The following is a 17,288-nucleotide window of genomic DNA, read 5'->3' on the forward strand; positions in this document are numbered from 1 at the left end:
GACGGTTCAGAATGCCGGGCCCCACAGTGGCGCAGGCCCCATGTGGAAGATGGAAGTGAGGCCCAGCGACGGGCCAGTTGGTTACAGTTCAACTGGTTACAGCTCCCAGCTGTCCTGTTTGCATGCTCTGAACCTTTGGCCACTTGTAATTGGTTGAGACTCAGCTCCTTATTACAAGAGAGGTTACAGTCCACTTACACACCAAGTTAGTTTATAGGTCATTATGGACAAAGAAATCTTTAGGCCAAACTTAAAATATATACAGAAGCAGCTTCAGGCCAAACTTAACCCATTTAACACAGACCAAAGAAAACCATGGTCATCCACCGGAGCAGATCATCACTAACGTAAATTCTACAGGAAGCACTCGATCAGTAAGAAAAAGCAAAGTGTGAGATGCACAAAGAATAGAAAAGGAAGCAGTAAATATATGGGTAGATATAAATAGATATTTATTTTTTTAAAAAGAGGAGATAAAAATATATTGCAAACTCCAAGGTAACTACACTAAAAGAGCAGGAACAGAAAAGTTCCACCCACTTTATATTATTAAACACTTTTATTCACCAGGAAGATTTACCAATTTAAACTTTTAAGCATCTAGTGATATAGACTCAAAATCTAAAAAAAAAATGAAAACTATTCTAAAAACCCTGACAGAAAAGCCAAGAAAAAAGTCAAGTCCACACTCTCACAGGTGACAGGATAGTCTCTCCCATCCCATGTCCTCTTCTTTTTTTTTTTCCTCATATAAAAATAATTACATTTTTAATAATTGAAAGCTATTTGACAGTACTTTCTTTTTTATTCTAATTTGTTATATATGACAGCAGAATACATTACAATTCATATTATACATATAGAGCACAATTTTTCATATCTCTGGTTGTTTATGAAGTATATTCACACCATTTGTGTCTTCATACATGTACTTAGGCTGATGATGTCCATCTCATCCCACCATCATTTTTACCTCCATGTCCCCCCACCCCTTCCCTTCAAAATGTGAGCCAGATTCAATACTTTAAAGATGTCAATCCTGCTCAAATTGATTTATAGTTGCAATGGAATCCCTTCCATCCAGAGGTAGAGCTTATGTCCCTTCTTAAATTTGGGTGTAACTGTTATGATTAATACAGATGATATCTGACCTATGAGAACAGATCATAAAAGGCAATGCAGTTGGGGTCTTGCTTGCCAGAACTGACATCCTTAAAGCCTGTGGCCTCCAGATAAACATTCTTAACCCCTTGCCCACCATCTTGTAAGGAAGCCCAACTAGCCTACACTGGTGACCATAAGGTGAAACTAGGAGATAACAGTAAGAGAGATTGAATGACCAGCCTCCAGCTGCACTAACCAATTCCTTAATTAATTCAGTTCTAGCCACTGTCTGTCTACAACTATATGGGAGCCCTAAACCAGAACTGCCCAATTGAGCCTTTCTGAAACTCTTTAATTACTATGAGAGATAATACAATGACTATTGTTTGAATCCCTAAGTTATAAAGTCAAAATAAGTGGAAAGTATCTACCAAAAACCCCACTTATTGATGAACTAGTAAAAGCTTTCCCTTTGAGATCAAAGAAGCCCATTGTTACCATTCCTATCAACAAATACTATATAGTAAAGCAAGTAAAAGAAATAAAAATTAGAAGGTTGAAATAAAACTGTAATTTTTGTTGTTTACATAAAAACCCAAAGGAAGCTACAATAAATCATGATTAATATTCCACATTTTTCAATTCCAAAAGAGTATAGAAAAGTTATTATATAGTATGTACCTCTAACTTGCCAAATAATATATTTTTAAAGATGTGTGTTTCCTATATCATCTAGAAATGCAAAGGGCCAAGAACAGGACGGGAAGCCTTGCTCTCCCAGATATCAACACTTTCCAAAAGCTACAGTATGGCTCCATCCCTAACAACATACACACACATATTCACAAACACACACTCACATACTCTCTCTCTCTCTCACACACACACACACTAACACAGTTATTACTTATAACATTCAGAATAGTGGGTAATTTGCAGTTCCACTTCATGAGCTAAGTAATCATTCTCAAGGGTAATTATTCACTCAATTATCTATTCAAGCATGATGACTTATTCTCTATGTATAGTACATGTATGAAAACAACTTTTAATTCTGAAAATGTTTAAGCTTTATACTGCATCATAGAATAAGTACAAGCAAGCCAACGACATTCTGGTTTTGTTCATGCTGGTTAGGCTGATCTATATCCTGTGCCTTAACATTTTATTTTTCTCCTTTTGCAGAAACCCCTGATCACCGCTGTCATAATCAAGTGCTATCTGGTGACTAACCCGGTACCAAGGATGCCGGCTTGTCTCAGGCCTTAGAGACACAGGAGTAAACCATCCACCCTCAAGGGACTGCTATCTGATTATATCTCCTCAAAGCCAAATGCCGTCATCATCATTTAATGTCACCTGACATATGAAACTGCCTGTGGAACTAAATGCCCACCTAATGTCTGGCACTCTGCAACTGTTCAATTAAAATGTGTTTATTTCATAATCCCAGAAGAAATAGTGGACCTCATGATTCTAATTGCACATGGAAAAAAAAAAATCTTTTTTTTTTTCAACATTTATCCAGCTGTATTCTGCATTCCACTCATAGTTTCTATCAACAGAGTCTACAACTGAGAACAGGGAACAGTAGACTAGAACCAAGGGCCAAGTCCAGCCTCTTGTACATGTAAATAAAGTTTTATTGGAACACCACTGCACCGACTCATTTGCATATTATCTAGAGCTGCCTGTAGTTGCAATAGAGATGATCCAGCCCATAACCAAAAGAGTTTGCCAATTCCTGGTTTAGAATTTGGTCATTTGGGAAGACACATAGTATTAATGTTAGGTGCTAAACACATACTTTAACTGTTATTGCATTACCTAAATGGACAACTGAGGGGTGCATATCTTTATTAAGACCTTTCCACCTGGTCTAAACAGGGTGCATAGAACCAGGCTGCTCTCTCAGGTCAATTTATAATTCTAAATTATTTTCACATCTTCCACCACTGCTTCCATCACCTACCTTTACAGGAATTTTCTTGTCAAAATCAGGGAAATGAATTATTTTATTTAGCTTGGACACATACAATATCATTATGGTGGCTGCCATCTAAAGGAAAGAAGAGAAACTTTAGCAAAACTCTTGGGAAGACTGCTTGAGGTAAAATGGCATTATCAGAAGAAAACATAAAAAAAAAAAAAAAGCCACAAAAAATTCACTCTCCAGGTTCCAGGAAGAATAAGTAAATAAATAACCATTTCACAGAATGCTAAAACTTCTTGTCTTGCTACTAGACAGATTCCACCAGACTACAGGCAAAATGTCCCACATGGAGTAGAGACACACACACACTCACTCTCTCTCTCTCTCTCTCTCTCTCTCTCTCTCTCTCTCTCTCTCTCTCAGAGACCCAGGAACAGTGATAGTGGAGAAAGGGAATGTTGTCCCTGACACTGACCACAGTTGGGGAGGCCACACATTGATCCTGGACCACATTTCCCATATCTGTGCACATGCACCTTCCCCCAATATGGACCAGTTCAGGGGAGAGAGGAAAAAAAAATTTAGGAGAGTTACACACATAAACACACTTTTTTTAAAAAGTCCTATTTTTTCTATAACAGAAGAAAAACTTAGAACAAATGAACAGAAAAAAAAAAATTTAATGGGTTTCTTTTTCTCCTCAGGCTAGCTGGCATAGCAAAAATATCTCATTCACATCCTGTAAATATGGAACACATGAAATTGTAAATCTTCCATATTGTTATTTTGAGATAAAAGAAAAAAATTTATAAAACTTTCATTATCATTTTTCTATTCAAATTTTAAAACATTCCATTTTCTTTATATTAGGTTGCAAAAATTTAAGAAATGCTTTAACACGACTGTAATTCAAAGGTTTTTAAAATTTTTTGTTGTTGTAGATGGAAACAATACCTTTGTTTTATTTATTTATTTTAGGTGATCTCGAGGATCAAACCCAGGGCCTCACATGTGCAAGGCAAGCGCTCTGCCCCTGAGGTACAACCCCAGCCCCAAAATCTTGATCCTAAGAAGTTTATAAATAATACTTTCATAGATTTGTGTAACTCACACACACACCTTGAAGTATAATTAAACTTCATATTTTTGTTTCACTTCATATTTCTTGAAGAAATTAACAGTTAAATATGCAATTCGGACTTTTTTATGGTGGTGGTACTGGAGGTTGAACCAGGGCCCTGAGCTTGCCGAGCTCCATCCCAGCCCTTCCGATTTTTCATTTTGAGATGGGATCTTGCTAAATTGCCCCAGCTGGCCTCTAACTTGTAATCCTCTGACTACAGCCTCCCCAAAAGCTGGGATTACGGGCGTGCACCCTCAGGCCCACATATCTTTTTTTTTTCCAGGTCTAATGGTCTCTTCCCATAACAAGCTGCAAATCAGAAAGGCATATATACTTGAGCATAAACTAATGGGCTAAAAAACATTGGATTTTTTTTAAATTTTGGGATTATCCAAGGCTCTATTACATATGCACTGATCTTTTTTAAAGTGCTTTTTTTTCTACAACTTATATTTTAGTCAAATGTTTTTGGCTGTAAGGAAATATATCATTTTCTTATGATAATTTTTATCCCTAAAATTATGCTGCACAGTTACTAATTAGCAAGACGTTTAACTGGAATAATGTTTATTCATATAAGTGACAGGCTTTCCTGATTCACAATCAAAAATTTAATTAACAAATATAATTTCCATAATTTTAAGGATTGTTTCCCCCTTTAAATTCAAGCAAAATCAAAACAAACAATCAATCTTTGTTGCCTGTTGTTGCTTGTCTACTGAAAATATGGCTAAAATAGTTACAGGCCACAAAGTCACGTTAATGGGGAATTTTAAAAAGAGCCAAACAGGCTAGCTTGAAAGCTCATCAAAGGCCATGCTGGAACTTGAGAGGAAAAAGCACACACTGGAGGAAGAAAATCGTAAATGTGTTTTGTTTGGCCCACAGTTAATAAAAATTTGAATCCATTGCTAGCATTTGTGAGTTTGGAGATGTGATTAAAAATTCAAATTCGTTCTTTCTCTTAAAAAACCCCCCAAAGTCTGAGAATAGGTTATGGTGGCCCCACCACATCTCCTCTACCCCCCAACCCCAAAAAGCGACTCCACCTGGTATCCCGTGCCCACTACAGGCTAGACGAGTATTTCCCCTGTCCCTCCCCGGGCCCCAGACCACTCTCATTTGACACCCACCAGATCTTGGAGGCCTGGAGTCTTCCAGCCCCTGCTTTAGAGTAATCAAATCCAATTATGAACTTAAAAATCAGGAGTTGCTTTTCCCACAAATACAATTATTCCTAATTATAGAATAAATAAAATGATCAATGCATGATATATGCATATACAAAAAATTCTAGTGAATCCCACAAGTTGGTACAATTAATAGATGTTAATAATTTATATTTTAAAAAAATTTCTGCCAGGCATGCAGCTTGGGAGGCTGAGACAGGAGGATCACAAGTGCAAAGCCTGCCTCAGCAACTTAGCAAGGCCCTAGGCGACTTGGGGAGGCCTTAAGCAACTACCAAGACCGTGTTTCAAAATAAAATATAAAAAGGCCTGAGGGGGCTGGGGATGTGGCTCAAGCCGTAGCGTGCTCGCCTGGCATGCGTGCGGCCCGGGTTTGATCCTCAGCACCACATACAAACAAAGATGTTGTCTCCGCCGAAAAACTAAAAAAAATAAATATTAAAAAAAAAATTCTCTCTCTCTCTCTCTCTCTCTCTCTCTCTCTCTCTCTCTCTTCCCCCCTCCCTCTTTAAAAAAAAAAAGGGGCTGGGAATGTAGCTCAGTGGTTATGTCCCCCTGGGTTCAATCCCTGGTACAAAAAAAAAAAAAAAAAAGGGTTTTCTTTTAAAGTTTCCTACATGACACTGATGCAGGGACCATATATATAAGAACCAATGCTGTAGGGGAAAAAAAGAAAATTTGCGTCAATATTTCATGTAGTCTCACCAATAATCCCATGATCCTCTGGCCTCACACCAGCTACATAAATTGTTAAACCATAATCTTAAGCAAAAGCACTTAAAGTATCATCATGTACACCAATGACCTGTTAAGAGGCCGATTTATTTTTTTCACTTACCTGACCAATTCCAAGAACAATTGGTGATGGGAAACTACAAGAAACACAGAATAACAAATCAGTTTAACATCAGAAAAATGTGAAGACAATATAGAAAACATAGTGACAAGAATTACTAAAAAACCTTAGACAATGGAAACAATACCAGATTAATTCACTTCTCATTTGTTCATTTTTCTTTCCTTTATTAACTGATCATTGTTCAACTTGGAAACTTTCTTTTATCCTTGTATGTAAAACGGCCGATATTACTGTTTATGTAGAAAATCTAGAATAGTCTGATGATAAATTATTCAAATTAATAAAAATAACTTTAGAAAGGGCACTGATTGCAAGAAGATCTCTACAGAGAGAGGCATTAAGATGACATTTTTAAAAAAAACTAAAGATCTAAGTAAAGGTCACAGGTTGGAAACTCAACATCATAGTGAGGTCCGTTACCTACCAACTGGTCTATAGAATCAATGCAACCTCAGTCAAAACACCAACAGGAAACTGACAGGTTGATCCTGAAACTGAATAGACAGGCAAACAGCAAAGACAATCTTTTTCCATCTTGAAAAAGAACAAAGTTGTAGGTGTGACTCTACTAGCTGTCAGGATTCATTTATAATAAATGAGATTGTGTGACATTTTGGGGTTGAGCCTGGTCCCTACCTCACTCCATACTTAAAGGGCAGCTCACTACCTGAACTGGCCTATCCACTTTCTCTGGCTCCCAGACATTCTCTCAAAGCAGTAAGAAAGCTAAGATCTCCCAAAACACTTGGTCCTCAATCTGTTCAAAGAGAAAACACACCTGTATCAGGCAGGGTCAGAAAAGAGCAGAGCACCAATGTACCCCATCAGAGAAAATGGAAGGAATGGCTGAACAGAACCTCCGTGAGAATAAAGTGAACTCCAGCGGAAGCTGGTAGTGCCACCAGGTATCCCCTTCCAGAGAGAAGCACTCATTCCTTGGATGGTGAAGAAGAGTCCTGTCAAAAGCACCCCACCCCTCCCACCCCCAAGAGACCTGTGTTCCAACGGCCAGTCTGTTGGGAGTCACCCCAGCTCCAAAGACTAACTTCCCCATTCAAGAACAGCCATCCAATGGTGAGCTCTGCTGGCTCACATGATCCTTACCCACCAATCAAAAAGCACCCCATGCCAATTGTCAGACCACCCCCCCACCCCCCCACCCCACCCCCCCCACCCCCCACCCCCGCTCTATAAATATGCAGAGCTGTTCCTCAATAAACAGGCATTTTCCCGATGGCAAGCCTTGATCGTTCTTTCACAGTCTATGCAGGGATCCAAAGGCCAGGGCCTCACCCCAATTCCAGACAACCCTGCAGAGCCATCCCAGCACAGAGCCCCTGAGATCAGGCCTTCCTGTGACTAGGCCACCACCCAGCTTCTCCCTCTGCCTGTGCCTGTGTCCCAGGAACATCCTCCAGGACACTCCTAGCATCCCAGAGGACAAGCCCGCAACACAAAGCAAGGGTAGCAGGCGGTAAAACAGTAAAAACAACAAAACGGAGAAGATGGACAAAGAGCCCAGCTAGGACAAAACTCAGCCTGGGGATGAGGACGCTTCCTAGTCCCCTCAGGCTACAGGCCCCCTGGTAAGAATAAGTAAACAAGAGCACAACCCTGAAACATAACACAGCCAAAGGAGATGAAAAGAGGGCACCGAGACCTCAGGAATCCAGGTGAGGACCAATCAGCCAGACTGCCACGTGAAGAAACGCCTACACCACACCAGGAACCCGACAGCCACTGCTGGAAACAACGGCCAGCTCCCGCAGGGTCACAGTGCCGGCCAGGGAAAAAGACACACTCTGCAAGGTTAGCAGGCAGGGGAAGACAGGCGGACACGGCCAGCCAGGGCTGATTGCTGGGCCTGGTGCAAAGAACTCAGTAAGAGAGGCGATAATTCAAAGGTAAATGAGAAATTAGTCTTCTTATCATGAAGGGAAAAATACATACTGAATCTTCATGTCTAAAAGCACAAGGAATTTCAGAAAATCTGGGAAAGCGTACTCAACAATCCATACTTGTGATTTCCCCATCAAATATTTTGTGGATGAAATATTTTCAGGAAAAAAATGAATCTGTACTAAATATGCACAAACTTTTTCCTTGTCATTATTCCCTAAATGATACAGTATAACAACTATTTACACAGCATGTACATTGTATTAGATATTCTAAGTAATCTAAAGGTGGTTTAAAGTATACAGGAAGATATGTATAGGTTATATGCAAAGACTGCCACATTTTATGTAAGGACCTGAGCATCTGGGAATAAGGTATGCTTGAGAGTCCTGAATCAATCCCCTACAAACCCTGAGGGATAAAAATATTTGAAAATCAACAGTTCTTTGAATTGAACTGCAATTTCTCATTTCTCCATTGAATGCAGTTAAAGTGAAATTTCACACATGAGCTCTCTCCTGGGGGCCATGTCCTGAGCTCCTTTCCTCTGTCATTTCCTTCCATCATGATATTCTGCCTCATCTCAAGCCCAGAACAATGGAGTCAGCCATTTACAGACTGAGACCTTTAAAACTAGGAGCCCCAAATAAACTAGTTTGTTCTTGGCAAGTCTTTTGGTCACAGCAACAACAATAGTAACAAATGATTAAAATGGAAATTGGTATGGAGAAGTGGGGTAGTTGCTGTGACTCACCTGATCATGTGGTTCAGAGCTTTTGAAGCTTTTTGGAATTTGTGAGAGCAATTTTGAAAAGTTGAGAGATGCAAGCTGGAAAAGTTATAGATTGTTGTAAGTGGAGTTTAATGGGCAATTCTGGTGTAAACTCAAAAGACCAGAGTGTTGATAGGGCTGTGGACAGTAAAGACTGAGCTCATGAGATTTCAGAAGAGAAAGATTCTATTGGAAATTGGACTAGGGGTCATTCATGTCATATTCAGGCAAAAAAATTGTCAACATTTTGCCCATGTCCTGAGACTTTCTGTGAGGCTGAATTTAAAGGTGACAGACTACTTAATCTGGTGGAAGAAATTTCAAGGCAGCACAGCAGTCAGGTAGTGGCCTGAATAGTGTTGGCAGTTTTTAGATAAGTTTACTGCGATAATAATTAAGAGCAGAAAGCAGAACAGAAAGATTTGAAAAACTTGCAGTTTATCCAGAAAAGTGAGAGTAAATCTGGGGCTAGGGAAGTTGTGGTTGTTAAGGACATTACAGCCACTAGAGAGATACTAAATACTTTATCCAGAGATAATAGGAAAAGTGGCTTGAGGGCATCTCAAGAATTGACAAGATCACACACATGTCAGGCTCAAGAGTGTAAAAGTAAAAATTCCATTGAGAAGAGACCATTGGGGAACTTGCTTGCACACGGGCTGCTACCTATAGCCATGGTCCCAGGAGACTTGGCTACTTCTTGAGATGGTAGCAGACCTTTGCATCAACCATGCGGTGCTGGGTCTGCAGGATTGCAAGATGCTGAAGTTAGAGATCAGTCCAGGCAAAGTACAGGGCAGTCAGGGCCCTTCAGGCTGCCCCTCAGCAAGCAATGCTTGACAAAGTAAGGAGGAAGTCAAAGTCACAGTGGAGACCCTCGAGATCAAGAGATGCCCGTAATGTGGCACGTCAGCATATCTGCTGAGAAAAGCTGAAGGAATGGAGCAGAAACGAGCCAAGAGAGAGGCCATGCAGGCTGCGACCAGCAAAGCCATGGGGCAGAACTACACAAGTCCTTGGGATAGAATATCATGGTGCCAGGTGCCCCAGACACCGGACATGGACGTGTCTGCCTGGGGAGGCGTTGGATCTTGTTTTGGTTCCATCCTTCCTCTCTGTGCCCTTATTGCTCCCTTATTGGAGTGGAAACTTTTACTCTGTCACATATTGGATATGTGTAACTTGCTTTTGATTTCTAGAGGGGCTCATACTGAGAGTTTGCCTTGAGCCTCAAGGAGATTTTGGACTTAGACTTTTGGGTAATGCTGAAACTCTTAAGACTATAGGGATTCTTGGAAATTGATCAAATATATTTTGAATAGTGAGATTGGCATACGCCTTTGGGGGCTAGGACAGAATATTTTGACTTAGGTATGAGGTATCCCCAAAAGCTTCTATGTGAGGCAATGCAAGAATTGTTCAAAGGTAGAATGGTTGGATTGTGAGTTGTAACCTAATCAATGGACTAATGCATTGATATGGATTAACTGGGTGGTAACTGTAGGCAAGTGGGAAGTGAATAGAGGAGGTAGGTCACGGGGGCGTGTCCTAGGGGGGGTCAGTCTCTCTCTCTCTCTCTCTCTCTCTCTCTCTCTCTCTCTCTCTCTCTCTCTCTCTCCTTTCCATTGCCATGTCCTGAGCTGCTTTCCTTCACTATGCCCTTCTGCTGTGACATTCTTCATCACTTTGGGCCCAGAGGTACAGACTTGACCAACCACAGACTAAATCTCTGAAACCATGAGCCAAAATAAATTTTTCTTCCTCTAAAAAAAGAAAGAAGGAAAAGAAAAGAAAATTTCACAAGTGCAACTTGAGATCCCCAACTGAGATAATCCTTCAAATACAACCCACATGAACAGTGGTGGACCGATCTCTGATAGGAATGTGATCTGAAGTCCACAGGGTTGGCCGTGAAGTCCTCCTGCCAAAAATGTTTGCACGGAATGAAATCAAGCCCCCAACTTAACTTTCAGAAGATGGAAGAAAAGTAAGTGGACCGAGACTTCAGAACATAATTCATATTCCATAATGTGAGATGTTTTACCAAACAACTGACATGATTTTTTTCCAAGACCATATGAAAAATGGGGTGGTATTGGAGACCTTTTCAGATTAAAATAAACTGAAAAGACATAACTACATGCTTTGCATAAGCCTGTATGTAATTCAAGTGGTTTTTAAAAATCCATGAAAACAAGTTGGGTACAGTGGTGCATGCCTGATATCCCAGCGGCTTGAGAGGCTGAGGCAGGAGTTTCGCAAGTTCAAAGCCAGCCTCAGCAATGGCGAGGTGCTTAGTAACTCAGTGAGACGCCAACTCTAAATATAATACAAAATACGGCTGGGGATGTGGCTCAGTGGTCAAGCGCCCCTGAGTTCAATCCCTGGTACCCCCCCAAAAAAAGAAAGCCAAGGAAACATCTAGAGACAAATAGGATGATTATAGATGAGGTGTTAGATTATTTTAGGACAGTGTTGTATTTGTGAAAATGGTACAGTGTAGAGCATCCATGGATTAGGAGAGGACAGTACACATCCCCAGGCCTGCAACCTGCCTTCAGTGGTCTTGGGGGAGGGAGTACTTTGCTCTAGGGCCATGCATGTGGGAGCCCATTGTACTTTGCTTTCTATGTCTCCGAATGCTTGAAACTTCTCATAACAAAAGGCAAAGACCTGGTCATCCTACAAACAGCTAAATAATTAAATAAAGGCAGACTTTTTCCAATTCTTTTTTGGATTAAAGAAAACAATTTAGAAATAAATGAGCAAACAAGTAACATCTGTAACATATATCCATTCTTATCAAAAGAAATTCAAGGGCTGGGGCTACAGGTCAGCAGTATAGTGCTTGCCTAGCATGCAAGAGGACTGGGGTTCCATCATCAGACACCACACACACACACACACACACACACACACACAGATGCAATCTATGTGTCCCTGTCTCCATCTGTGTATCTATATGTACATTCATCCATCTAAAAAGATGTCTGAAATTATTGCCTAATATTAATCATAATACATTTTTAAAATTTCAACTTAATATTTCTTTTAATTTTTACAAAGATGACAACAGAATGACTTTTTTGTCCTTCAATACAGGGATGGAACCCAGGACCTTCAGCATGCTAGGGAAGTGCTCTACCACTGAGCTACACTCCCCAGGCCCAGAATGGCTTTCCTTTAAAAAAAAAGAAAAAAAAAAAGACAGAAGAGAGATATTTCAATATATTTATTCCAGATTGTGGGAATATGGATCATTATTATCTGCCTCTGCCCTGCTGGGGTCATGGACACGTACCACTGCATCCAGCTATCTCAAATTTTTGAGCTGAATTCTTGTAGGAGTGGATGGAGTGGAAATGGAGTGGACACGACTCTGAAAGGTAGGGAGACAGAGGGCAGGTGTGGGGTCAGGAGGATGTGTGTGTGAGGAGCATCGTTTTCAAGCTGGTAGAAGGGAAGCGACCAGCACAGAGGAGAAAGGGAGGAGCAGAGGAAGGAGCTCGACCTTCCTCCCACAAGAAGATAAGGCCACACTTCAGCAGGAAGGAGACGGAGGGGTCTCATCTGCCAGTTTCTATTTTCTCAATGAAGGGTCGGAGGAGAAGGGAGGAGGGGTGGCGCATGGTGGGTTTCAGCATGAATCAGGACGCGTGAAAGAGCATTCTAAGACAAGAAAAGCAATCTGCAGGTCATCAGGACGTCCCATCGAGGGCTGTGATCACAATCTAAAGTGGAACCTACCAACACAGATGTGGCTTTCCACCCAGGACACTGAGAGCCACTCCAGCATTAAAGGAGGAGGGTAGGTGACAAGGACATCCACGGACAGAGAGAAGGGACGTTCCCTCGCCCATCCAAGAGCAGTTCCCAGAGGGACCAGAGAAATGACACCAGGAGAGACAGATAGGGCAAGAAATGAGGCAGGAGGAGGCACAGCAGGGTCAGGGAGGGGACACCTGCAGCAGATGTCCTGGAGAGGCAGGGTTCTGGGAGCAGCTGCGGGAAGTGCTGGGAATGAGTTCAGAATGGGTCAGCACATGGATTCTGAAGTCTGGGGAAGGCCGACCAGGGTCCAGGTGGAGAGGAAGAAGACTCCGGGATGGGTCACAGAAGGCACGCAGGAGCCATCACAGAGGGGACGAAAGGCAGTGGAAAATCCAGTCTCAACAGACCATGAGCCATGGGGAGCCAAGAGGACCCACCTCCAATGGCGGCTCCCCCTCTGGGTGTCAGAGATCCAGCTTCTCCTGGGTGGGCAGAAGTGGGCAGCGTCTCCAGGAAAGAACCAGGTTTTTACCCAATTAAGAGAAAATCAGGTGTTGGTTTTTGCTTTGTAATATAGCCCTGTAAATTCCCACAGCTGGAGACTCCCATTCAGTAAGTTTTATAAAAACCTCTCCAAGTGAATCAGGCAACCAAACGGGTTTGGAAGCCACTGTGTTAAAGGGGATCAAAGCCCTGCGGTGAATCATGAAGTAAACCCAGCAAATACTGAGCAAATATTTGTTGGGCTGTGTTTTAGTCAGCTTTTTCACTGCTGTGACTAAAAGGCCTAATAAGAACAATTTTAGAAGAAGAAAAGTTTGTCGGGGGGCTTGTGTTTTCAGAGGTCTCAGTCCATTGATGGCCAACTCCATTCCTTAGGAGCAGAACATCATGGCGGAAGAGTGTGGAGGAGGGACGTGGCACCAGGAAGCAGAGAGAGAGCTCTGCTCAACAATTTGACAAAATATATACCCCAAAGGCAAGCCCCCAGGGACCCACTTCCTCCAGCCACCCCCTACCTGCCTACAAGTACCACCCAGTATACCACTCAGGTTAATTCATGGTGGGGTAAGGATTCATAACCCAACTATTTCACTTCTAAACCTTCTTGCAAGGTCTCACACATGAGTTGCTGGGGGACACATACCTAAACCCTAACAGACTGAGTATAATTAAGTTCCATATTTTTTAGTAAGTATCATTAGTGAATTCTCTCACAGCACAGACAATAGCATTAAAAAGGAGGGGGGGGGGAACCAAACCACAACTGCAATTACAGATCACCTGCATGATCTCAAGAACCTGATACCAAAGAAGCATGAGCATAACCACTGGCCACAGACTCTCAGGTGACCTTGCTTTTTCCCCAGTCCCATCAGGGTCTCATAGTTCACATCCTTCCAAAGCCACTTTTTCCAGCCAGGTAAATCTAGCATGACAATGAACTAAAACTAACAACTAGGGACACCCATCAGTTCTGTACCCTAATAGGAATCTATCTGCCCAAAATGAAGGGGGAGGGGAATCCCCAAAACTACATTCCCACAACCCTGTGAATGAGGGGACTGGCAAAAGGTCCTTCCTTCTGTCGTCTACACAAGATTCTCTCCTCAAATAGCTCATGCTTGGATCAGATTTCCACCATTTATTGTTGAAACAAATCACCACAGCCTTCCTCCCCTCAAAAACATGTGTCTCGCGCATTTTGAAAGAGGAGACCTATGTTGTTTGAACAGAGCTCTCCCACTGTACAACATATTGCATTACAGAAATGTGAAAAATGTTTATTTACAAAGGTTACAAGGGCTCTCGCCTTCCTGGGGCAAAAACTCCATTTGCTTTTTTTTGTAGTGCTGGGAATGGAATCTGGGGTCTTAGTGCATGCTGGGCAAATGCTCCACCCCTGAGCAAGAGTCCCAGCCCTGGCTCTCAATATTTTAAAGTGTGAAAAGGCTGCAGCATGAATGTCTCATCATGGTTCTTTCTGGTGGAATGTTGTCCTGCGTCTTCAAAGCGTTGACCAGGGTTTACAGGTCCCTCCTTCCAATAAGAGGACTGTGTTTCTAGAAGCACTAACCCCTTGGCCAGTCAGCACCCACTCAGGCCAGGACACAGGTGGGGCCTTATTCCCAGCCTTCCTTTGACCCAAGTCCTGACCACTCTCAATGAAGCCTGTCAACAACATTCTCTTGTTTTAATCTTGTAGATGTGAAGATTTCTTTTATCCTTCCTTAGCTTGCACTCTGTGTGTGAAATGATCTAGGTTTAGGTTCGTTTCAATTTCTTTGAGGCAGGGTTGGTGTTTTCTATGGACACCAGGGAGCGACCTGCAGCTCACAGCCTGTTGTGATGTGGATCTGAAATGTTCCCCAGAAGCTCCTGTGTTGGAGGCCCAGTCCCCAGTGCAGCAGTGTTCAGAGGTGGGGCCTTTGAGAGGTGCCTGGTGGGTCAGGAGGGCTCTGAGCCCATCCGTGGATCCATCCATTCACAGGGTCAGATGCAATGGGTTTGGGGAAAGGCTCTGTCATAAAGGAAACTCTCTGCTTCCTGGTCAGCATGAGGTGGGCAGCTTTGTCCACAACAGGCTCCTCACCATGATGCTCTGCTCACCACAGGCCCAGAAACAATGGCCAGGTGACCGTGGACTGAAACTGTGAGCCAAAATAAATCTTTCCTCCTCCAAATTATTTAGTCTCAAGTATTTTGTCACAGAGACAGAAAGCTAAGTAGCACAAGGCCTGGTAAAGAATATCTACAATTAGGCCAGGGCTGTATCACAAGACCACCAAAATAAAAGAAAGCCATAGGGTCACCCAAAGGTACCCTACCTCTATCCCTCCCCTCCAGTCAGCTGTCCCCCGGAAGTTCACCTAGGACACTGCAACAGCCTCCTCCCCTGACCAGGGGATCAGGGGATCACCCCCTGCAGCCTGTAACCCTTTTTATCACACAAATTATACCATGTCATTCCAAGGTTAAAGGAACCCCCACCTATATTTAGACTAAAATTAAAACTATCACTATCTCCCTCTTCACCCTGGTCCCCCAATATCTGGTGTGAATGTGGCAGCCTGAGTGACTAAGACTGCTCTGCTTGACACTCCTCCGGCCTCCCATCTCACACAGGCAGCGTCCTACACTGTCTGCCTAACCATCCCTCTCAGATGTTCTTCCCCCATCTCCCAGAGTGGCTCCCTCACTCCACTGAGGTCTAGGCTAAAGGTCACCTCTAGAGCCCCAGCAGCCAATGATTTCATCAATCACACCTACCTATGAAGCCTCCATACACACTCAAAACCACAAATTCCCCCACACTCCCTAACTTACTTTCTGCAGTATTTTCTTCTCCAGAACCCTGGCCACATCGGACATCTTAGAAATGTACAGTTTATTTTGGGTCCAGTGGGATCTCAGCTCCATGGGAGATTAGCGACCTGCACCTGAGGTTCACTTCCACTCCGAGGCCTGGCCAGGAGCCTGGTGCAGGTGCACGTTAACATTACTCAACAGACCTGGCCGCAGTCCCTCACTCCTGGCCCTGGTGGCCTTCTCCTGTCTCCCGCAGCATCAAGTTCATGGCCACTTCTGCACACTGCACTTGCTGCCCCCTCTGCTCGGGACATCCCAGCACCAACCTCTGGGGTCATGTCTGAAATCGCCTGGTTTATTCTTAAAGCTGCTTGTTTACTTTCAGATATTGCTCAGTAAATATCTGTTGGAGGCACAACCTGGGAGCTCAGGAGCCTTGGTTTTCCCAACTTTAAAACAAGAAAGCCCAAGGGGCTCTTAGGTCTCTTTAGGCATTGTTCTTTTTTTTAAACCTTAAATTCTCAAAGCACAGGACAGTTTACAGACTCCACTTGTGACAAGTCGTGCCAAGCCCCGGGACGTCATTAACCTTGGTAGTCATCTGAGCGAACTGCTGACTGGCCTTGTCCGAGGTTTAAGTCCACAGCCCTTTGGGACAGCGGCCGCCGCCAGCTGTCACGCGGCTCAGGGAGCACAGATGTGCGGGTTTACTTCACACTAATCCAAAAAGTGACATCACGCCGACTCCTGGTGGTTTCCCTGTTTCGGGGAAGGTGCTGGCGGGAAGGAGAGGTCGGCACTGGGCGCCCATCTCAGGACGGCGACAGGGACAGGGACAGGGACGGGTCTCCCGGCTCCCGCAGACCTGCTCGCGGCTGTGGGCAGCGCGGGCCTCCGCTCCTGGGCTCCCGGGCTCCCGCAGCACCGGGCGGGCCCGTCCCCGTCCCCGAGACGGCGAGCGGGCCCCTCCGCTGGGCGGCGACCTCGGGCCGGAGAAGGCCGGTCCCTGCGCGGGTCCCCCCGCCCGCCCGCCGCGGCGCCTCGCGGACCCGCCGGCCTCACCCGTAGGTGGTCAGCAGCGCCTTGTTGAGCAGCACCAGGAGGAAGGAGCAGGCGCCGTAGAAGAGCGCCGACAGCACCCGGGCGCCCCGCGAGGCCGGCCGCAACGCGTCGGGCTCGGCGCCCTCGGCCCGGCCACCCGCCGTCATGGCCCGCGGACCCGGCTCGGCCCGCCCGGCCGGCGGCGCCAAGGGGAGGGCGCGGCAGGAACAGGAGGAGCCGCGGCGCGTCCCGCCCGCCAGGCCCAGCCGGGCGCCGGCCTCGCCCGC

General features: G+C 44.0%; 1 protein-coding gene across 9 annotated transcripts in view; it reads right to left on the reverse strand.

Annotated features, from left to right (window-relative positions):
- Slc35d2 (solute carrier family 35 member D2) overlaps positions 1-17,192 on the reverse strand; it is a 49,587-nt gene extending 32,395 nt beyond the window's left edge. For 4 of the 9 annotated variants that reach the window (XM_027955817.3, XM_071602523.1, XM_071602521.1 and 1 more), the window contains exons 1-3: positions 17,023-17,192; positions 6,189-6,222; positions 3,077-3,163 (exon numbers count right to left, since the gene is read on the reverse strand). In XM_027955817.3, the coding sequence (XP_027811618.1) occupies positions 3,077-3,163; positions 6,189-6,222; positions 17,023-17,168 (267 nt within the window). In that variant the 5' untranslated portion in view covers positions 17,169-17,192. The other 5 variants (XM_027955818.3, XM_071602519.1, XM_071602524.1 and 2 more) reach the window with 5 other exon arrangements.
- Positions 17,193-17,288: the final 96 nt, after the last annotated feature.

Source organism: Marmota flaviventris, chromosome 16, assembly GCF_047511675.1.
Source record: "Marmota flaviventris isolate mMarFla1 chromosome 16, mMarFla1.hap1, whole genome shotgun sequence".
Classification (NCBI taxonomy): domain Eukaryota; kingdom Metazoa; phylum Chordata; class Mammalia; order Rodentia; family Sciuridae; genus Marmota; species Marmota flaviventris.